The 23341-nt window shown below is 43.6% G+C and overlaps 1 protein-coding gene across 2 annotated transcripts in view; it reads right to left on the reverse strand.

Moving 5' to 3' along the window:
• The window catches only part of EFHC2 (EF-hand domain containing 2), a 202536-nt gene that overhangs the window by 155948 nt on the left and 23247 nt on the right, over positions 1 to 23341 (reverse strand). For both annotated transcript variants that reach the window (XM_047844969.1, XM_047844970.1), the window contains one exon: positions 21725 to 21913. In XM_047844969.1, the coding sequence (XP_047700925.1) occupies positions 21725 to 21913 (189 nt within the window). The remainder of the gene's footprint in view (positions 1 to 21724; positions 21914 to 23341) is intronic.

Below are 23341 nucleotides of genomic sequence, written 5' to 3' on the forward strand. Positions count from 1 at the left end.
GGCTGACGGCTCCGAGCCTGGAGCCTGTTTCCGATCCTGTGTCTCCCTCTCTCTCTGCCCCTCCCCCGTTCATGCTCTGTCTCTCTCTGTCCCAAAAATAAATAAACGTTGAAAAAAAAAATTTAAAAAAAAAAAAATCAAGGTTTAGGACATTAAGTGACCGAAGGTCTCAAGGTAAGAGAATGGGGCAGCTGGGATTAGAACGGCAACCGCCTAGCTTCGGAGGCCACCGGTGAACCACGGTCTCCCAAACTGCCCCCGAAACCCCGCCACACTCCAGCTCGGTGGAGGACACAGAGAAGCGTAATCGGGCTATGCTAACAGGAGTCTGAAAACGCTCTAGTAGGAGGGGGATACGCCAAGATACCTGAGAGCGTCAAGAAGAAGGCATTACGAAACAAACAAAAGGCATCACAGTGGAGGTGACATCTGAAATGGGTCTTCAGAGTGGAGAGATGGAGCTGCACACATGGACAAGTGGGGAAGGGCATTCTCTGCAGAGGGAACAGCATGTGCCAAGCGTGTGTGGGGCCTTGCGAGTCATTCTGTGGGGCAGAACGCCGAGTGGGAAAGGGAGAGCAGAGGAGATTTAGCAAAAGCACAGAAGCCAAAAGATCGGTGGTCCCTGGGTCACACAAAGTTAGGTCAAAGGACTGTAGACATTTTAATTTTTTTTTAAGTTTATTTATTTTGAGAGAGCGAGCACACACGCGTGAGCGTGCAATGAAGGGACAGAGAGGAAGAGAGAGTCCCCAGCAGACTCTGTGCTGTCAGGATAGAGCCCGACGCAGGGCTCGATCTCATGAACCATGAGATCATGACCTGAGCCAAAACCAAGAGTCAGATGCTTAACTGACTGAGCCACCCAGGTGCCCCTGGAAACATTTTAGAAAGTTAACTGTTATGGCAGCGTGGGCAGTTGAGAAAGAGGATCGGATTGAAGGCAGCGATGTCCCTGAAGAGGCTACTCTCCAGGTGACAGACAGGAACTAGGATAGCAGTGGTGGCCTTGGAAAGGGGGCTGATGGCAGGAGGATTTGAGAAGGAGATGGGACCTAGGTCAACAGTGACGGAGTGTAATGGTGGCTCTCTTATTTGCTTGAACATAAACAAAAACATAGAATATAGTGAGTTAACATTTAGACGTAACTCAAATAATAAGCCAAGTGTGAACCAGTCACAGCATGGTAGTATGTTCAAAGAAAAGGCCGGGCAAGGGACGCCTGGGTGGCTCGGTCGGTTGAGCGTCCAACTTCGGCTCATGATCTCGCAGCTTGTGAGTTCGAGCCCCACGTCGGGCTCTGTGCTGACAGCTCGGAGCCTGGAGGCTGCTTTAGATTCTGTGTCCCCCTCTCTGCCCCTCCCCCACTCATGCTTGCGCTCTCTCTCTCTCTCTCTCTCTCAAAAATAAACATTAAAAAAAAAAGAACATTGGGGCGCCTGGGTGGCGCAGTCGGTTAAGCGTCCGACTTCAGCCAGGTCACGATCTCGCGGTCCGTGAGTTCGGGCCCCGCGTCAGGCTCTGGGCTGATGGCTCAGAGCCTGGAGCCTGTTTCCGATTCTGTGTCTCCCTCTCTCTCTGCCCCTCCCCCATTCATGCTCTGTCTCTGTCCCAAAAATAAATAAACGTTGAAAAAAAAATTAAAAAAAAAAAAAAAAAAAGAACATTATCCCCATTATGCATCAGTGAGAACCAAAGTTTCAATTAATAAAGCTGACTATAAAAGTCAACGACCAGAATTGAAAATACAGGGTTTTTTTTTTTAAGTTTATTTATTTATTTGAGAGTGAGACCACAAGCAGGGGAGGGGCAGAGACAGAGGGAGAGAGAGAGGACCCCAAGCAGGCTCCACACCGTCACTGCAGAGCCCGATGAGGGGCTCGATCCTATGAACCGTGAGATCGTGACCTGTGCCAAAGTCGGAGGCTTACCCTACTGAGCCACCCAGGTGCCCCCAGTTTTGTTTTTGACACTCAAACACAAATGCAAAAATAAATGATCTGAAATACCAGATGAAATCAAATCAGCAAGTACAACCACAGAGAAAGACAGTAACATACGCTCAAAACAGGTTTCCAATTTTAAGCTAAAAAGGAAGAGAACAAGTAGACCGCAAAGGAAGTAAAGGGCGTAGAAGTTTCTAGAACCTAGATGGTGATGGCGTAAAATCTTGGAGTGCAAGTTCAGAATAGTCGGGACGTAAACACAGTTGTCAAAGTCTATCACTGACTGCTATTAGTTCCGAATGATGGAAAAATAAAATAATAATACAGGTTATTACTTAGCACCTTTCCTCCTAAAAGGCCATTAGGTGAGAATCTGCTAAAACAGAGTAGACATGATAAAATCTCTTATTTAAGGGATAGAAGACTCGTTGAAAGTATCCTCATACCCATAGCATAAATGGAACGGTAGGAAACAACTAGAAGGAACAACATACCAACAGCTTAATGGTTACGGTTTAGAAGTCACTTGTCTCACTGGCGGCACGTCCAAACTTACTCTTCCGGAACATGGCAGAATTTGTGCCAAAGAAGAATGCCAGAACCCTGCAGCACAGGTGATGGCTGGCACAGACCCGGTTTATGCCTCCCTTCCCCTAGGACCACCACCCTCTCTACCCCATGTAAGAAAATAAGCCAAATATTGGCAAAGGAGGAGACTTATTTTTTTCGTGACTATCTACTAGGAGCGGGGCACTTGCCACGCACTGTCCATCTGATGCCCACAGCAACTCTAAGGGGGCGGGGGGTCTGTTATTCATCCTGGACAGATAAGGGAATTGAGACCAAGGGAAGTCAAAAACATAGCCAAGAAGATGGGGCGCCTGGGTGGCTCGGTCGGTTGGGCGGCCGACTTGGGCTCAGGTCATGATCTTGCGGTCCGTGAGTTCGAGCCCCATGTCGGGCTCTGTGCTGGCAGCTCAGAGCCTGGAGCCTGTTTCAGATTCTGTGTCTCCCTCTCTCTGACCCTCCCCCGTTCATGCTCTGTCTCTCTCTGTCTCAAAAATAAATAAACGTTAAAAAAAAAAAATTAAAAAAAACAAAAAACATAGCCAAGAAGAAACAGGCAATAAGTGATAAATCCACATTCTGAACCCACCTGTCTGACCGGAAAGCTACACCAAAGAGCCTCGCACTGGGGGGTGTTGCAGGAGCACCACGTTCCGGAGGCGTACCTGACCCATACACAGAGTTCATTTCAAACAACACTCCATTTGGGGTGACGTACACACCCAGGGTCCAACCCGAGGGGTAAAGGGAAGGGAAAAGACCTGGCATAACAACAATGCCAACAACGAGGACCGTGATAGTTATACTCTCCTAAGAGAGGTCATCGGCAACTGCAAGCCCTAAAACAAAGGAAGATAAAAGTAGAGAGAGGGAAGAAAGTTAAATGAGACGCTCACGATGGAAGAGGAATCAAAACGAATGGGGGAGGGGGGACCTGGGTGATTCAGTCAGGTGAATGTCCGACTCTTGATTTTGGCTCAGGTCATCATCCTAGGGTTGTGGGATCGAGCCCTGCATCTGGCTCCGTGCTGAGCAGGGAGCCCTGCTTAAGATAAGCTCTCTCTCGGGGCGCCTGGGTGGCTCAGTCGGCTAAGCGTCAGACTTCAGCTCAGGTCAAGATCTCACGGTCCATTAGTTCGAGCCCCGCATCAGGCTCTGGGCTGATGGCTCGGAGCCTGGAGCCTGCTTCTGATTCTGTGTCTCCCTCTCTCTCTGCCCCTCCCCCGTTCATGCTCTGTCTCAAAAATAAATAAACGTTAAAAAAAAATTAAAAAAAAAAAAGATAAGCTCTCTCTCTCTGCCCTTCTCCTGCTCACACTTTCTCGCTCTAAAATTTTTTCTTAAAAATGGGGCACTTGTGGGGCGCCTGGGTGGCTCACTCAGTTAGGCGTCCAACTTCGGCTCAGGTCATGATCTCGCGGTCCTTGAGTTCGAGCCCCGCGTCGGGCTCTGTGCTGGCAGCTCAGAGCCTGGAGCCTGCTTCAGATTCTGTGTCTCCCTCTCTCTGACCCTCCCCCGTTCATGCTCTGTCTCTGTCTCAAAAATAAAAAATAAACAGTAAAAAAAATAAAAAAAAAAGTGGGGCACTTGGGTGGCTCAATCGGTTAAGCATCTGACTTTTGATTTTGGCTCAAGTCATGATCTCACGGTTAGAGTTCGAGCCCTGCATCAGGCTCTGTACTGACAATGCAGAGGCTGCTTGGGATTCTGTCTGTCTCCCACTGTGTGTCCCTCCCTCGCTTGCTCGCTCTCTCTCTGAAAATAAACAAACATTAAAATTAAATTTTTTTTAAAAAATGAAAGTAAAGAGAATGAGAATAAAGACAGAAAGTCCTGTAAATGAGAAAAAAGAAAAAAGGTCACAAGAATGGAAGAAGAAGGCATGAAAAGGTTGAGAGAGGGGACAAGAGGAAAGGAAATGGGACATTGAAAAAAAAATGGAGGTAAGCATCTGGGCCTCCTTTTGCATAATGTGGCGTTCTGGCTCTCCCTGCCCCCCCCTCCCCACTTCTGAGGTCCTGGAAACAACCATGCTCCCCCAATTAGTTAAACCTCTGATAAAAGGTTTACGATAATGACATGTGTCCCTGGAGAACTCTCTTTATTAAAAGAACTATTACCACACTAAACAGCACGAGGAATTTCATAGGAAGAATGAGAATTTAAATGGAAAAGAATAATTAAAATAAATAGAAGGATATGGACAATTCTAATGCTTTAAAATGTTTTAAAAAACCTCTGAAGGGGCTTAGGAGAGTAATTTATTTGAAAATAGAAGACTGGCGTGTTTAAAAATAAAGGGCCATCAATCCAGAGAACGAGAAATGATTACACAAACACTCAGAGAGCGCCACAGTAGATTATGACATGAATTGGCTGCACTTTGTTTACGTATGAAATACTTTCAAAGCTGTGCCTCAAGTCTTAAGTCACAGTGACTGAGACTCCAAGGAGGACACAGCGGAAGGCTCCCATTTATATGAACAGACAAAACTAGGGGCACCTGGGTGGCTCAGTGGGTTAAGCGTCTGACTCCAGCTCAGGTCGTGATCGCACAGGTTGTGAGTTTAAGTCCCGCATCGGGCTCTTCTGCTTCCCTCGCTCTCTCAAAAATAAATACAAACTTTTTTTTTAAAGGGGATTTTTCTAAAACAAGAAAAAAAACAAAGAAAAGAAGAGACAAAACTCATCTATGGTGATGGAAGTCTAAGCAATGGACGAAGGGCTGAATGGAAGGGGGCACGAGGGAACTTCCTAAAGCGGAACAGAAGCTCCGTATGGTGTCGGAGGGGATGGTTACACAGATCCCGGTATTTGTCACAACTCCTGGATCTTAATGCTTAAAATGGGCATGTTTTGGCACATACAAAATTATTCCTCCCTCGGCGAAGTTGATTTTAAGAAATTAAAGTTGACCACCCTGAAGACTCAAGCCACAAAATCCGAAAGAAGTACAGTTATCCCATATCCTGATTGTGGTGGTTGTTACACAGATCTATCCATATGATAAAACTTCAGAGAACTATAAACTAGGAAGAAAATAGGTGCGCATGTAAAAATTGGTGAAATTCATATAAGGTCCACGAGTTTAGTATTTTACCAATGTCAATTCCCTGGTTTTGATAATGTACTGTGGTTATAGAAGCTGTTATCGTTGGGAAAAGAGAACAGAAGAACTACCTTGTATCATTTTTGTCGTTTCTTGTAAGTCAAGAATTATTTCAAAAATAATTTCTTAAAAAAGAACACAGATTGGGGCGCCTGGGTGGCTCAGTCAGTTAAGTGTCAGACTTCGGCTCAGGTCGTGATCTCGTGGTTTCTGAGTTTGAACCCCATGTCGGGCTTTGTGCTGGCAGCTCAGAGCCCGGAGCCTGCTTCGGATTCTGCGTCTCCCTCTTCTCTCTGCCCCTCCCATGCTCATGCTCTTCTCTCTCAATAATAAACATTATAAAAGAATTTTTAATAAAATTTAAAAAAAAAACAGATTATACAGTCAACATGTTCTACTATAACCCGCCATCACTGTTACAAAGGGTGAACTCACATAGGGCAGAATTCTGCAAATACAAAATCGAGGAAGGTAAGTTTGTAAATGTTGCTAATAAACCTGCAGCTAGTCTGTATTCAGAGAGAGAAAGTACGCGAATGAACATTACTCAACAGATTTAAAAATTCAGAACAAAATGTACATCAGCCAAAAATGTAAGTCAACAAACCGCACGGCAACTCCTCGTTTTGGAGTCATATGAAGTCGTCCGTATGACAAAGACTGTATGTTTAAAAAAAAAAAAAAACAAACCAGAAACAAAACCAAAAACTGGTGTGCACAGAGGACCATCCCATGACACCTTGATGTTGGACTTCGAACCTCTAGAACAGTGAGAAAATACATCACTGTGGTTTATGCCACTAAGTCTATGGTATTTTGTTATAGCAGTCCTAGCAAACGAATATATTCAACTACGTAGATCATAACATTTACTTCTTGTGAGGATACAGTTCAGTGACTCTGTAAGTTTATAGAGTTGTGTCATCATCCTCACAATGCGGTTTAGGACATTTCAGTCGCCCTCCTCAAAAGCTCCCCCTCCCGCTGCCAGCCCCCTGCAACTACTGATCTGCTTTCTCGGATATATTTGCCTCTTCTAGCACTTCAGATAGACGGAATCATACAACATAAAGTCTTCTGCGTCTGCTTTCTTTCACTTGGTATGTTTCTGAGGATCATCTATGATGCAGTAGGTCTCCGTAGTTTCATTTGATAACTGAAGAGTTTCCACTGAAATGGTTACACCACATTTGGTTTACCGGCTCATCGGTTAATGCAGATAGCAGCGATTCCCTGGTTTGGGCTATCATGAGTAATAATGCTATAATCATTCCCGTACAAGGTTTTGTCTGCTTCATTAATTGGTTTTTTTGTTTATTTTCGAGAGAGAGCATGTGCACGAATGGGAGAGAAGGGCAGAGGGGGAGAGCGAGAGAGAAAGAGAGAGAGAATTCCAGGCAGGCTCCACGCTCGGCGCAGAGCCTGATGCAGGGGTTCGGTCCCACAACCCTGGGATCATGACCTGAGCCGAAATCAAAAGTCGGATGCTTGACCAACTGGGCCACTCACGTGCCACTAATTATGTTTTACTTTCTCTTAGAAAGATCTGCAGGAGTGGAATTACTGAGTCACGTGGTAAGTATCGGTTTAAGTATTTAAGAAGCTGCCAAACTTTCTTTCAAAATGGCAGTATCATTTTATAGTCCTACCAGGAACATATGATCGCTCCAGTTTCCCCATATCCTTTCCCAACACTTGCTACTGTTGATCTTTTTTTTTTTTTAACGTTTTATTTATTTTTGAGACAGAGAGAGACAGAGCATGAACGAGGGAGGGGCAGAGAGAGAGGGAGACACAGAATCGGAAGCAGGCCCCAGGCCCTGAGCGAGCCATCAGCCCAGAGCCGGACGCGGGGCTTGAACTCGCGGACCGAGAGATCGTGACCTGAGCCGAAGTCGGACGCTCAACCGACTGAGCCACCCAGGCGCCCCCTGTTGATCTTTTTAAGCCATAAACATTCCATGAAAAATACGATTTTAACTTCGGGCTAATGAGAATAAGCCCTAGGCCTAGTTACTGATAAAAAGTTTAGGCCTGAGGAGATGGTCTTAAAATTTCGTCTAATAAGTAGATTCTTATAAATCATAAATTATTATAAATCATAAATTATTAGCATTCTAGATTTTAGAAAAGAGGGGAAAAAGAACTCTCTCCTCTTTAGTGAGAGAAACATATAGTCCCAATTTGGGTTTCTGTTTCTGTTACATGTCTTTTGAATTTCAAAAGATTAGAGGAGGCGCCTGGGTGGCTCAGTCAGTGTAGCATACGATTGTGGCTCAGGTCATGATCTAGCAGTCTGTGAGTTCAAGCCCCGCGTTGGGCTCTGTGCCGACAGCTCAGAGCCTGGAGCCTGCTTCGGATTCTGTGTCTCCCTCTCTCTCTGCCCCTCCCCCGCTTGTGCTCTGTCTCCCCAAAATAAAGAAATGTTAAAAAAATTTTTAAAAAAAGATTAGAGGAGCGCCTGGGTGCTCAGTCAGTTAAGCGTCCAACTTCGGCTCAGGTCATGATCTCACAGTTCATGAGTTCGAGCCCCGTGTCGGGCTCTGTGCTGGCAGCTCAGAGCCCGGAGCCTGCTGTGGATTCTGTCTCCCTCTCACTCTGCCCCTCCCCAGCTCATGCTCTCTGTCTCTCAAAAATTAATAAATGTTAAAAAAAAAAAAAAGATCAGAGGAACCCATTTTGTAGGATGAAATTGGTAACTATCACTTTAACATACACTTAAAGAATGGAACTTTGTGTTTTATACTTAATGCTAAAGGCAGAATGCATCGTTGGGAATTTGGGGCATGATACGTTTGATTCCAGGCGAGCCTTTGGAGTGCTTTCCTGAGACTGGCTGAAGATTAATGGAGTCATGATGTAAAGCCTGGGATTTAAATTGCAATGTGTTGTAATCCCATTGTGTTATGATTATACATATCGGTGTCTTTTCTGAAATGATTCTAACAGAATTCAGATAATCTGAAAATTGCATAAACCCACTGAAAAATTTTCATTTGACATTTGGCGTATTGGCGGAAAGGTAGAGTATCTGGCACATTTTCCAGTTATTTTTGCAAATGGAATTGTATTTTATTTTTATAGACTCTAATTAGAGGTTTTAACATTCCCAAGTGGCTTTGGGCAAAACTTCCAGCATCTGTGTTCACGTGTTGCTCTTTGCTAATCAAATGAGATTCTAATGCGTTCGATTGCTCCTTGAGAGCCCTGTAGGAAAATCCAAACTCTTGGCTGGCGTTGGGCGAGAAGGAAAAGGCAGCCACCCCAGGCCTTGGCGTCCTCCTGTTGAACGTGAACACGTTCCGAGAACACCGGCCTCAGACAAGACCGCTTGTGATCCATTATGACGGATCGAGACAAAAATAAAGTCCGCTCCATAATCATGTCTGAACTCTGAACACAGACAGAACGTGAAAACTGTCCAAACTACAAAGTGCCAAACATCCTCCTCTCCTAGATCACAGGAGTCACTATGAATGAAGTGCATGAAGATACACAATCGTAAAAGTACTCTGCCTCCGGACAGAGCCCAATCCAGAGCAAGACCCCACCTCCTTAAGCCCTCCCCCAAATCAGCTAACACAAACCCAGATCCTACAGTAAATCTTTTCTAACACCTGCTTGCTTAGACATCCCTCGATAACTCAGGGTATGTGTCTTCTCTCACAGCAGTAATAAGCCAACTTGTTCAATTAAAAACACAATCTAGGGGCACCTGGGTGGCTCCGTCCCTCGAGCCTCCGACTTTGGCTCAGGTCATGATCTCACAGCTCGTGGGTTCGAGCCCCGCATCAGGCTCTGTGCTGACAGCTCGGAGCCTGGAGCCTGCTTCCGATTCTGTGTCTGCCTCTCTCCCTGCCCCTCCCCTGCTTGCTCACACACACACACACACACACACACACACACACACACACACTCGCTCGGTCTCTCTCTCAAAAATAAACATTAAATAAACATTAAAAAAAAAATCTACAATCAAGAGACAGTATCAAGATGGCGGAGTAAGAAGATGCTGAGCTCACCTCTTCCCCCAGACACACCAAAATCCACAACTACGCACAGAAGAACGCTGAGAACGAACTGAAGCCTAGCCTAGCACAACAAAAGACAAACACAAAAAAGCACTTCGAGAAAGGTAGGAGGGGCAGAGATGTAGGTCAGTCGGGATCCCGCCCCCCCCCCCCCCGGGCCCCCCCCCAGCGCAGCGACCCATAAGCAGGAGTGTTCTCACAACCATAGAGGCCTGCCGCTAGGGAACAAAGAGTCCAAGCCCCTCATCAGGCTCCATAGCCCAGGGGACCCGAGCTGGGAAGATGAGCCCCCATATCTGGCCTTGAAAACCAGCGGGGCTTACGTGCAGGAAGGCCCGAATGCAGGAGTAAACAGAGACCCTCGAGTCTCAGTGTACAGGGAGTAGTTTGAAAAGTGCCCGGGTGACCTATGAAGATCCACTAAGTGTGGGGTGTGTCCCGGGGGGGGGGGGGCAGGGATCTGTTGGAACGTTCCCTGGGAACACAAGCACTGACAAGCACCATTTTTTTTTTTTTTAAACTTCCCTTATACCTAGCAGGCCAGGCACTGGCAGGTGCCTTTTTTTTTTTTTTTAACCTCTCCATCTACTGTGCTGGCACCACATTCGACCACAGACTCACCCTATCCGCTCGCCTGCCCTAGCTGGGAGCCCAACCCAAGTGGCTCCCCACCCTGTCACCCTGGTTGGATGTACTCGGCCAACACCAATGTTCCTCCCAACCTGTTCCCCGTCCCACCACACCCAGCAGGCACAGGTGGCAGGCTGTGGAGCCTCGGGGGGGGGGGGGGGAGGCCCTGCCCCACCCACTAGTGCCCTCCGGGGTGGCTGTCCCAGCTGGACCTCAGAGCCAGCCCCACGGCCCAGCAAGTCCCCAACAGTCACAACCCAGCCACAGCAAGAGGGTGCACAAAGCACACAGATACACCGCCAAACAGAATCAACAGCAGATTAGAGGATGCAGAAGAAGGGATCAGCAATTTGGAAGGCAGAGTAGTAGAAACCACCCGCTCATGGGCGCCTGGGTGGCTCAGTCGGTTAAGCCTCTAGATTTAGGCTCGGGTCATGATCTCACGTTCGGGAGTCTGAGCCCCGCATCAGGATCCGCGCAGGCAGTGTGGAACCTGCTTGGTATTCTCTCTCTCTCCCTCTCTCCACCCCTCTCCAGCTTGCTCTTTCTATCTCAAAGTGAATAAATAAATTTTTAAAAATCACCCGATCAGAACAGCAATTAATTACCTTCAATGAGGACAGTTTAAAAGACCTCTGGGACGACATCAAGTGTGCTAACATTCGCATTATAGGGGTCTCAGAAGGAGAAAAGAGAAAGAGAGGGACGAAAATCCTATCTGAAGAAATAATGGCTGCAAATTTCCCTAACCTGGCAAAGAAAATAGATATCCAAGTCCAGAAAGCACAGAGTCATAAACAAGATGAACCCAAAGAGATCCACATCAAGACACATTACAATCAATGTGCGAATAAAGTTCAAGTGAGAATCTTTTTTTTTATTATTTTATTTTTTAACATTTATCTGTTTTTGAGAGAGAGACAGAGCACGAGCTAGGGAGGGGCAGAGAGAGACAGGGAGACACAGAATCCGAAGCAGGCTCCAGGCTCCGAGCTGTCGGCACAGAGCCCGACGCGGGGCCCGAACTCACGGACCGTGAGACCGTGACCTGAGCCGGAGTCAGATGCCCAATCGACTGAGCCACCCAGGCGCCCCAATAAAGTGAGAATCTTAAAAACACGAGAGGAAACAAGTTACGCACAATGGAACCCCCATAAGACTATCAACTGATTTTTCAGAAGAAACCGTACAGGGAAGAAGGGAGTGGCATGATATATTCAAATTGCTGAGAGGAAAATATTTACAATTAAGAATACTCTACTCAGCAAGGTTATCACTTAGACTTGAAGGAGATGAGGAGTTTCCTGGACAAGAAAAAGCTAAAGGAATTTATCAACACCAAACCAGTCTCACAAGAAACGTTAAAGGAACTTCTTTAAATAGAAAGTATATGGGGCACCTGGGTGGCTCAGTCGGTTAAGCGTCCGACTTCAGCTCAGGTCACGATCTCACGGTCCGTGAGTTCGAGCCCCGCGTCAGGCTCTGGGCTGATGGCTCAGAGCCTGGAGCCTGCTTCAGATTCTGTCTCCCTCTCTCTCTGCCCCTCCCCCACTCATGCTCTGGCTCCCTCTCTCTCAAAAATAAATAAAAACATTTAAAAATAAATAAATAAAAAATAAAATAGACCGTTATATACATTTTATATAGGAACCTCATGGTAACCACAAACCAAATACCTATAATTGACACGCAAAAAATAAAAGAGAAAGGAATTCAAACATAACAGTAAGGAAAGTCACCAAACCACAAGGTAAGAGTAAAAGAAGAAGAAAGTAATGGACAAGAGTCATTTCTCTTTCTCTCTCTAGAGTCTCTCTCTCTCTCTAGAATAAAAAATTTTTAAAAAGTAAAGGGATGGAAAAAGATATTCCATGCAAATGGAAACATAAAGAAAGCTGGGGTAACAATACTTACATCAGACAAAATACTTTTTTAAATTTTATCTATTTATTTTGAGAGAGAGACAGAGAGTTGGGGGTCGAGGAGCAGAGAGAGAGAGAGAGAGAGAGAGAGAGAGAGAATCCCAAGCAGGCTCTGTACTCTCAGCGCACAGCAGGATGCGAGGCTCAAACTCAGGAACCGTGAGTTCCTGAACTGAGTTGAAACCAAGAGTCGGATGCTTAACCGACTGAGCCACCCAGGCGCCCCCAAAGTAGACTTTGAAACAAAGATTAACAGAAGGCAAAGAAAATAGAAGGAGACAAAGTTAGTAGAAAGAAGGAAATAATAAAGATCAGAGCTGAAAAAAATGAAATAGAGACTAAAAAGAACAACAGAAAAGATCAATGAAACTACGAGCTGATTTGTTGAAAAGATAAACCGAATTGATAAACCTTTAGCCAGACTCATCAAGAAAAAAAGAAAGAGGGGATAAATAAAAGAAATAAAAGAGAAATATACCACAGAAATACAAAAAAATCATAAGAGACTATTACAAACAATTTTATGCCAACAAATGGGACAAGCTAGAAGAAACAGATAAATTCCTAAAACATACAATCTTCTAAGACTGAAACAGGAAGTAATAGAAAATCTGAACAGACCCATCCCTAGTAGTGAAATTAAATAAGAAACAAAACAAAACAAAACAAAAAACCTCCCACAAACAAAAGTCCAGGACCACATGGCCTCACAGGTTAATTCTACCAAACATTTAAAGAAGAATGAATACCTAATATCCTCCTCAAACTATTGCAAAAAAAATGAAAGAAGAAACCCTCCCCAACTCATTCCGTGAGACCGACATTCCCCTGACCCCCAAACCAAAGACACCCCAGGAAAAGAAAATTACAGGCCAGAATCCGTGATAAACGTAAATGCAAAACTTTGACAAAACATCAGCAAACCAAATTCAACAGTACATAAAAGGATCATACGCTAAGTTCAAGTGGGATTTAGTCCAGGGATGTAAGGATGATTCAATATCCACAAATCAATCAACATAATATGCCACATTATAGGCTACATATGCCAAACCCATAGCTAACATCGTAGTCAATGGTAAAATGCTGAAAGCTTTTCCTCTACGATCAGTAGCAGCACAAGTGTGCTCACTCCCCCCTCCTCTCTGCAACACATTTTTGGAAATCCTAGCCGGAGCAATGGGGCAAGAAAAAGAAATAAAGGGCATCCAAGTTGGAAAGGAAGAATTACAACTGCTATTTACAGATCACAGGATGCTTTACACAGAAAACTCTACGGATTTCACCAAAAACAAACTATTAGAATAAATAAGTCCAGTGAAGGTGCAAGATACAAAATCAGGAGACGGAAATCTGTTGCATTCTATGCCCTAATAATGAACTGTCAGAAATGAAGGAAATGATCCCGCTTATAATTGCATCCAAAAAAAAAAAATATGCCTGCAATGACATGGGTGGAGCCAGAGAGTACATTGTTAAGAAGTCAGAAAAAGACAACGCATGATTTCACTCATATGTGGAATTTAAGAAACGAAACAAATGAGCAAAGGAGAAAAGAGGGAGAGACAAAGTTTACTCTTAACTATAGGGAACAAACTGATGGTTACCAGCTGGGAGGTGGGTGGGGGATGGGTGAAACAGGTGACGGTGATTAAGAGCACACTCGTTCTGATGAGCACTGAGTAATGTATAGAATTGAGTCACTATATTGTACACTATATTGTAACGAATATGACACTATGTGTTACTATACTGGAACTGAAATTAAACACTGAATTGAAAAACTGAAAAAAAATACTTAGGAATAAATTTAACTTAGGAGGTAAACTCTGAAAACTAGGACCCTGATGAAAGAAAATCAAGATGCCACAAATAAATGGAAAGACATACCATGGTCATGGATTGGAAGAATTAACATTGTTGAAACGTCCATACCACCCAAAGCAATCTATAGATTCAATACAATCCCTTTCAAAATGCCAATGGCACATTTTTCACAAAACTAGAATAATCCTAAAATACATATGGAACCACACAAGATCCTGAATAGGCAAAGCAGTCTTTAGAAAGAATAACAAAGCTGCATGATTTCAAACTATGCTACAAAGCTGTAGTAATCAAAACACAGTAAGGTACGGGCACAAAAACAGACACGTAGATCAGTGGAATAGAGTCCAAAAACAAACCCACGTGACTAAGACCCACGCTTATAGTCAATTAATATTCAACAAAGGAGGCAAGAATATCCAATGGGAAACAGATGATCTCTCCCACAAATGGTGGTGGGAAAGCTGGACAACTACATGCAAAAAAAAAAAAAAAGAAAGAAAGAAAGAAACTGAACCAGTTTTTTATACCATTTACGAAAATAAACTCAAGGTTGATTAAAGACTTAAATGCAAGACCAGAAACCATAAACTCCTAGAAGAAAACATAGGCAATAAGCTCTTAGACATCAGTCTGGGTTTCCTCAGGCAAAGGCCACAAAAGCAAAAATAAACAAACAGAACCACATAAAAGTAAAAAGCTTTTGCACAGTGAGGGAAACCATCAACAAAACAAAAAGGCACCCTACTGAATGGGAGAAGGTATTTGCAAATAATATAACTGATAAGGGGTTAGCATCCAAAGTATATGAAAGACTCACATAACTCAGTATCAAAAAAACAATCCAACGAAAAAATGGGCAGAGGACATGAACAGACTTCTCCAAAGAAGACATGTAGATGACCAACAGACAGATGAAAAGAACTTCACATAACCAATCGTCAGGGAAACGCAAATCACAACCACAATGAGATATCACTCTACACCTGTCAGAATGGCTATTATCAAAAAGACCACAAATAACAAGTGTTGGTGAGCATGTGGAGAAAAGGGAACCCTCATGCACTGTTGGTGGGAATGCGAAATGGTGCCACTATGAAAATCAGTGTGGAGGGGATCTCAAAAAATTAAAAATTAGAGCTACCATATGATCCAGCAATTCCACTTCTGCCTATCAATCTGAAGAAAACACTAATTTGAGAAGATATACACACCCTTATGTTCCCTGCACTGCGGCATTATTTACAACAGTCAAGATATGGAAGCAACATAAGTGTCTACCAATGGATGAATGGATAAAGAAGTGGTGTGTGTCTGTATGTGTCTGTGTGTCTGTGTGTGTGTCTGTGTGTGTGTCTGTGTGTGTGTCTGTGTGTGTGTGTCTCTGTGTGTGTGTGTGTGTCTCTGTGTGTGTGTCTCTGTGTGTGTGTCTCTGTGTGTGTGTCTATGTGTGTCTGTGTGTCTATGTGTGTCTATGTGTGTATATATGTATGTATATATACATATATATGTGTATATATGTGTATGTATATACACATATATGTATATATGTGTATATGTGTGTATATGTATATGTGCGTGTGTATGTGCATGTATATATGTGTGTACATATATACATAATATATTATATATAATATATATAATAAATATATACAATATATAATATATATTATATATTATATTAATTATATTATAATTATATATAATTATTATATATTATATATTATATATAATTACATATATTATATATAATATAATATATGTAATATATATATAATTATATATGTAATTATATATAATATATAATATATATTATATATATTATATAATTATAATATACATGATTATATATATTATATAATCATATATATAATATATTATAATTATATAATTATAATATATATTATTATATATTATATTATTATATAATATATAATTGTATATATAATATATAATATAAACATATCTAATATATATTATATATAATTATATATAATATATAATTATATTAATATATAATATACATAAATAAATATATAATAAATATTCCATTATACACACATACACACACATATATATATAATGGAATATTTATTATACAACCATAAAAGAGAATGAGATCTTACCATTTGCAACAACATGGATGGACCAAAAGGCATTATGCTAAGTGAAATAAGTTAGAGAAAGGCAAATACTGTAGGGCTTCATTTATATGTGGAATCTAAAAAATAAAACGAATGAACAAACAATACAAAACAGAAATAGACTCATAGATACAAAGAATAATATGGTGGTTACCAGAAGGGAGGGGGTGGGTAGAGGGATGGGCAAAATACAGAAGGGGATTAAAATACAGAAATACAGTTATAAAATAAATAAGACACCGGGATGTAATCTACAGCATAGTTAAGAACATCGTAACAACTCTGTATGGTGACAGATGGTAGCTAGATTTAGCACGGTGATCACTTCCTAATATATATAATTGGTGAATCGCTATGTTGTAAACCTGAAACCAACAAATCATATGTCAACTACACGTCAATAAAAAAGTAAAAATTTTAAACCTTTAAAAAACTAATCAAGGCGCTACAGAGATCGTGTTTTAAATATTTATTTTTATATTGTTCAAAGTGTAAAGATTCACACACAGCGTACCACAAACCCCATGTCCATGAATGCAAAGCTATTAAAATTCTAACTCTGTGGCCCGTACTTCTGATTACAATGATTATGTTTACAAGAGCTGGAAAAAATGAAATAATATTTTGAAATGCATGCATCCCCATAGGATCAACCTTTATCCTGCCACTTACTATAATAGAGTCATTTGCAAAATAGCGAACCAATTAGGCTAACTAGGAGCCACTGCCAAAGGAAAAGAAATGAGGGCATAATTGTAGAGTTGAGACAAATGGCACTTAACACCCAGACAAAAGTCCTAAAAACATTCAGTCATTGGAGTATTTCTAACTAGTCTGACTTTTCATAAAAGCAAGTAATGGTAGATCATAGACAAGAACAACGGCAACATGTCGTCAACTACTAAATGCTAAACTTCAATTAGTAACGTTAGGCACCTGGTGCCATTAGAAAGAACCCCAGGCCAGGAGATCCAGGATGTGGGCTCAGTTCTAGGATGAACAAACAGAATCTGCCTTGAGTCACAGACGACATGTCACACACTAAGCCTAAAAAGTCTTGAGCATGGACCGCCGGAGGTTAAAGGGCTTTAGAAATGAGTCCGTCAGGGGCACCTGGGTGGCTCAGTTGGTTGAGGGTCCGACTCTTGATTTCAGCTCAGGTCATGATCTCACAGTTTGTGAGCTGCAGCCCTGCATCGGGCTCTGTGCTGATTGTGTAGAGCCTGCTTGGGAGTCTCTCTCTTTCTCTCTCTCCCTTTCTTTCTCTCTCTCTGCCCCTTCCCTGCTTGCTCTGTCTCAAAATAAATAAACTTTTTAAAAAAATTTAAAAAAAAGTAATCAGCCAGCCCAGGCTCTCATTACAGTCAAGGTAACGGAGACTCAGAGGCGAAGTGACAAAGCCATGGTCACACAGGTAGTTAGTTCCAGTGCCTCCAACACACGGCCTCAGAACCCTAGTCCCTGCCTGCTTCTTACAAATGACTCCTCATCTATAGAGAGCAATCATCCACGTTTGCTTCTTCCTCGCGGAGGTGCTGGGATAACGACTGGCACTAATTGGCGTGGGTGAATATGTGCTTGCTTGAATTTAAACGAATTCAGTGAAACAGCTAGTCTTTGGGGGGGGGGTGGGGGCGGGGAGGCACGGGCGCGGTATCTTACAAAACTGTTTTGACCATTTGCATAAATCCCGCCAACGAACGCCAGGGGGCTCTGGCAAGTAGGACTGTGTTTCTCAGTGGCAGCAGGACTGGCGTGTTAGGAAGACCATTCTCGTCCCCAGTCTGGGGCTGCCCTCCCCATACTGCAGGATGTAAAATACACAGCTGGCCCCCAGCTACTTAAGAGCAGCAGCACCTCTGGACCACGGATTGCCCAAGGGCAAGGCGATTTAAAACATCCAAAGGAATGCAAGAATTCCACGAGAAACCAAACATCAGAATGCCGAAATGTTAAAGAAAGATGGAATCGGTATTACAGCATGGCGGTTACTGAGCCGGTCTTTATATAAAATATTGCTATTTTGTTCATCGTGAATGTGGGCGTTAACTCTGCTTCCTCAAGACGGTCCATTAAAATATTATCTCTCTTGATTCCTGAGGTCTGGGGTGCTCTTTGAATTCTGCACCCGGGGCAAGGGCCCCCCTTGCCTCAACAACCCAAAACATCTCCACGCGTTTGCAGAGGCCTCCCTGGGTTGAGAACATCTGACAAAAGTCCAGAAAGAGGCAGCCCGGGCCTGAAACCGCGCCTCCATGGTGCCAGCAGGGCGCTAGGCTCCTTTAATACCTGCTGTGCTCACAAGATGGCTGAAGAATTATGTCCTGGTTCCACACAGGAAAACAAAGGTAGGACACAGAGCAGGAAAAACAGATCCACTGGGCCTCTTTTAATTAGAAAAATAACTTTCCCAGGAGCCCTCCCCAATAAATCTTCATCCCAGCCATCGCTGGCCAGAAGCGAGTCGCCCGGCCAGCCCTGGCTTCAAGAAGCCCCGGGCAGCTGAACACTCTCCCTCCGTAAGAATGAAGGGGAGAGTGGGGCGCCTGGGTGGCTCAGTCGGTTAACCGGTTAACCATCCGACTTCAGCTCAGGTCATGATCTCCCCGTTCCCGAGTTTGAGGCCCGCGTCATGCTCTGTGCGGACAGCTCGGAGCCCGCAGCACAGATAAAACCCAGAAGGTTGTCTTAGGCTGGGCTCTGAGGAAGCAGGGCCTGAAACAGGGAGTTAGGTCCATGTGATTTATTATGGGCACACTCTTAGGAGACACGTCTGAAGAGTGAGAGGAGCACCCAAGGGAAGGGAAATGAGCCAAGCAAGAGTGCAATCTCACGTAAAGTTTAGCCTTGGCCTGACGCACAAACGGGCAGGGGCCTAAATCCACACTACGGACTTGTCCGGCCTCGAAGACGCTCGCTTTGGTCTTGTTTTTGAGCATCTGTTTGTTTTTTGGGAGCGTGCGGCAGGGCGGGGCAGAGAGAGGGGAGGACAGAGGATCTGAAGCGGGCTCTGCACCGACGGCAGAGAGACCGACGTGGGGCTCGAACGCACACAGCTGTTGAGATCATGACCTGAGCCAAAGTCGGATGCTCAACCGACTGATCCCCCTAGGCGCCCCGAAGCAGCTCATCTTTTTGCCCTTGACCAATCATCAGTCATCTGTTGCCTCCTCTTGTGGTGAAGGGGCCAGCGCAACCGTCCAGGTTTCTCCGGGCACTGATGCCAATGCTCCTCGGCCAGGAGCAACACGCAACACATGGATCTGGGCGGGTGGGTGCCAGGGGCATCTATTACAAATATTAGATATCGAGGGGCGCCTGGGCGGCTCAGTCGGTGAGGCGTCTGACTCTTGACTTCGGCTCAGGTCACGATGTCACTGTTCGTGAGTCTGAGCCCCCATCGGGCTCTGTGCTGACGGCGTGGAGCCCGCTTGCGGATTCTCTCTCTCTCCCTTTCTCTCTACCCCTCCCCAGCTCGCACCGTCTCTGTCTCCCTTGAAAGAAATACACTTGAAAAAAACATTAGATTTCAATACACTTTCCAAAGAACTGCCTTGATTTCTACTTTCTGCGGTTTGAGAATGTAACCCTAGATAAACTGCAATGATGAAAAGCTAGCAGAAAAACTGGCGACGAGCGAAAAATGTCTCATTTTTAAGAAAAATGATTAACAGGTGTTGACTTGTTTTGTTGAACCACGAATGTGGAAAGCGCTTTATAATTTGCTCTGGGTATTAACCAGGAGCCAGTCTGTAGTTCACAATCTCATCAGAGCACGTAAATATTTCATAGTCTTCGTGTCTCATTTAAAGCTCAATGAATATTTAATTGAAGTTGACCAACAAAATAACTGAAAGAATTATGTTGCATTTAGTTAGGCTAAAATGAGCAAGCTCTTCATTTTCTCAAGTAGGTTGAAGCTAAAATTATTCCAACTTCATGAAATATTCTACATAATTTTATAAGTAAAGGGCTGCAAAATAGGTTTGAAAGGCACATATTAAATATTGAGAAAAACATGAAATAAAATGAATTTTCTACTTTCAGTGCAAGAGAACAGTTTAATATATTGCCACCTACAGCATTACTTATTCAGTAGTGGATTAAACTACTGTCAATACCCTCTTTTTGACACAAGAAGTAAAAAAGAGAAATTTTTCTTTGTCCCTCGCAAATGAAATATTCCAGAATGATGATGTGCAAACACCTAGGAGATCCATAATAACAGGGAACCATGCATGATCCGTCCTGGGAAGCTAGCCCAGAAATCGCTTCTGAACTCTGCGTCCTGCACTGGGCCAGGGACGGAAAATAATTTTTTAAAACATTTAAAGAGAGAGAGAGAAAGAGAGAAATAATGGTTCATGTTCAAAGCAGAGATGGTTTCCCCGGAAAGAAGCCTCCCCTGCAGTCTGTTAGATCTCCGTTAAGTGTCAGAACTGGGCTTCAAAAAAAAAAAAAAAAAATGTGCTCTAATTGATCAACTCTAACACAGATGACACAGAATATGTCACTTTTTACCAAATTTGAAGACATTTTAATTGGAATCAAAGAACTGCCAACTAATCCATGCTAAGGCTGCTAAAAAACCACCCGGTAAACTAAGCATATTAAGGTCTGAATTCTTTATCTAGTCCTGAATTATTTTTTAATTACAGGACCCTAAATAATCTAATAACGGGTCCCTTTTTGGAGAACAGAACAGGAGGCCATGACACAGGGTTGTGTGATAAACACAACATATCCATTCTGCTGCCTTATGGGAAGTAACTGGTCACCTTGTGTCCTCCCCCCCCACCGCCGCCCCTTGATCCTCGTCCCTTTTAAGATATTCAAATGGATTGCCTCGCTCAGTGATCAATACGCCATTATGTGTGTGTGTTACGCCATTATGTGTGTGTGTGTTACGTGCACAAACATACACATTAAAAAGTTCAGATTCTTATCCCATAAGGGCACCTTTTTCCTTCACTTCTAGAATTCTTGCCATGTCCCCCTTTGGTTCTCAGGGAGGGGGAACCATAATTAATATGCAGAAAAGAGAAGACATCTTTCTGTGGCTATTTGATGGCACATTTCAAATCAAACAAAATGACTTAGTTACTGGCAACTCACTGCGCCAAAGTGACACTCTGACCAGACTCTAAGTGGCCACAGAAGGACAGAGAGGAGAGGACAGGAAAGCTGCTAAGCATTAGGCAAGGAAGGTGAACATTGTTCACCGGCAACCAGTGTGCCTGGTCAGAAAGAGAAGCAGGGATAACTTTTGTTTGTTTAGGGTACTTTTATCCTTTATTTTAAAGTTTACTTATTTTGAGAGAGGGAAAGAGATGGAAGGAGGGAGAGAATCCCAAGCAGGCAGATGTGCGACTCGAACTCACGGACCGAGAGATCATGACCTGAGCAGAAACCAAGAGCCTGACGCTTAACGACCAGGCCCCCCCCAGGCGCCCCAAGGGTACTTTTGTTCTTGAATGTGTCCTTTCAAAAGAACTAGCCTTAACATTTACATTAAGGTTGCATGGTTCCCAATGTCAGGTGACTCACCTGCTTATCAAAAGCTATCCAGGATGGCACGGTGCTTCCCATTCCTTTAGGAAAGTCACTGTATTTAGGCTTCATCTTTTGCCCAGGAAGCAGTTCTCCACCTATTCCAGGTTTATCTTCACTCACCAGCATCCTCACATTGTTGCAAAAGCCCCAATGTTGAGATTTGTGGAACTTCTCCTTTTCCACCTGTGAATGCAAAGGACAACATAAAATGGCTGACGTTCCTCTTTATGTCTTGTCTTGTTTTCTTGTTTTTGGTTTTTTTATTTTTGACCCGGGGGGGAGGAGGAGGGGCAGAGAGAGAGAGAGAAAGAGAGAGGAAATGGAGGGAGAGAGAGAATCTTAAGCGGGCTCTTTGCCCAGTGTGGAGCCCGACGTGGGGCTCGATCCCACGACTGTGAGATCGTGACCTGAGCTGAAATCAAGAGTCGTATGCACAACCGACTGAGCACCCGGGTGTCCCGTGTCTTAGCTGTTTTAAAAGGTAAACCACATCTCCCATAGCTTACTTTGCCCATTAGAAAATGCATATTCGAGTGGCAAAAACAAATTCTGATCAATCCTTACCCAGAAAGCTGTGTCACATTTTCAGTTCATTTTAGCAAATTCGAAACTTTGAAAAGCAAGAGGAATAAACCCAATGCTCTGTGCTGTTTAAAACAGTTAAAAATAACTGACTGCAAGTGAACATTTAGAACATTAGTTTGCTAATTGGTCTATTCTACTTATTTGCTAAGAATGCGAACAGGGAAGGAAAAAAAGTCTTCCACTTCAGAGTAAAAATGCAATGGTTTCCCCACAGAAGTTATTTTCACCAACGCAGAAAATAAAAGCGTTTCCTCGTTAAAACACACGTAACTGGAAATTCCTCAGAGCTGCCACTGTTATCCTAATTTTAAAACCTCGCTGTCCTTTTCCCTCACTGCCCTCCCGTCTTTTCTGGCGACCTGGGCGGAGAGAGAACGGCCTGGACGATACTACCAAGGGTTGGCAAAGATGGGGGCCAACATCAACTCGCATGCACCTGCTAGTAAGAAAGTAAAGGAGATAATCCCTCTCGGGAGAGGTCCAGCAATACCTAGGAATGTGAAAAGTCTATATGCCCTCTGGCCTAAGAAATCCATTCCCAAATTTCCTTTGCCCCTGTGCACAAGGAGCTAAATATAAATAATAAATGAATATACATAACAAATGAATGTAAACAGAGGCGCCTGGGTGGCTCAGCTGGTTAAGCGCCTGACTCTTAATATCAGCTCAGAGTGTGATCCCGTGGTCGTGGGATTGAGCCCCATCAGCGTGAAGCCTGCTTGGGATTCTCTCTCTCCCTCTCCCTCTGCCCCTCCCCAACTCGTGCGTGTGCGCTCTCTCGCTCGCTCTCAAAATATTTTGCAAAATAAACAAACGTAAGTATTTGTTGTAGCAGATAGCGTATCATATAACGAACATCCATCTGCGGCCCTGAATTTAAAGAAAAATTTCAGATCACAATGAAGCCCTCTCTCACGCCCCTGCCTCTCTGTCCAGAGGTAACCATTATCCCGAATTCGCTGCTTCAGCTTTAACATTTTGCCAGGATTGTATACGGCCAGGGCAACGGCTGTTTGCGAAAGCATG

The sequence above is a fragment of the Prionailurus viverrinus genome, chromosome X (assembly GCF_022837055.1).
Source record: "Prionailurus viverrinus isolate Anna chromosome X, UM_Priviv_1.0, whole genome shotgun sequence".
NCBI classification, from domain to species: Eukaryota; Metazoa; Chordata; class Mammalia; order Carnivora; family Felidae; genus Prionailurus; species Prionailurus viverrinus.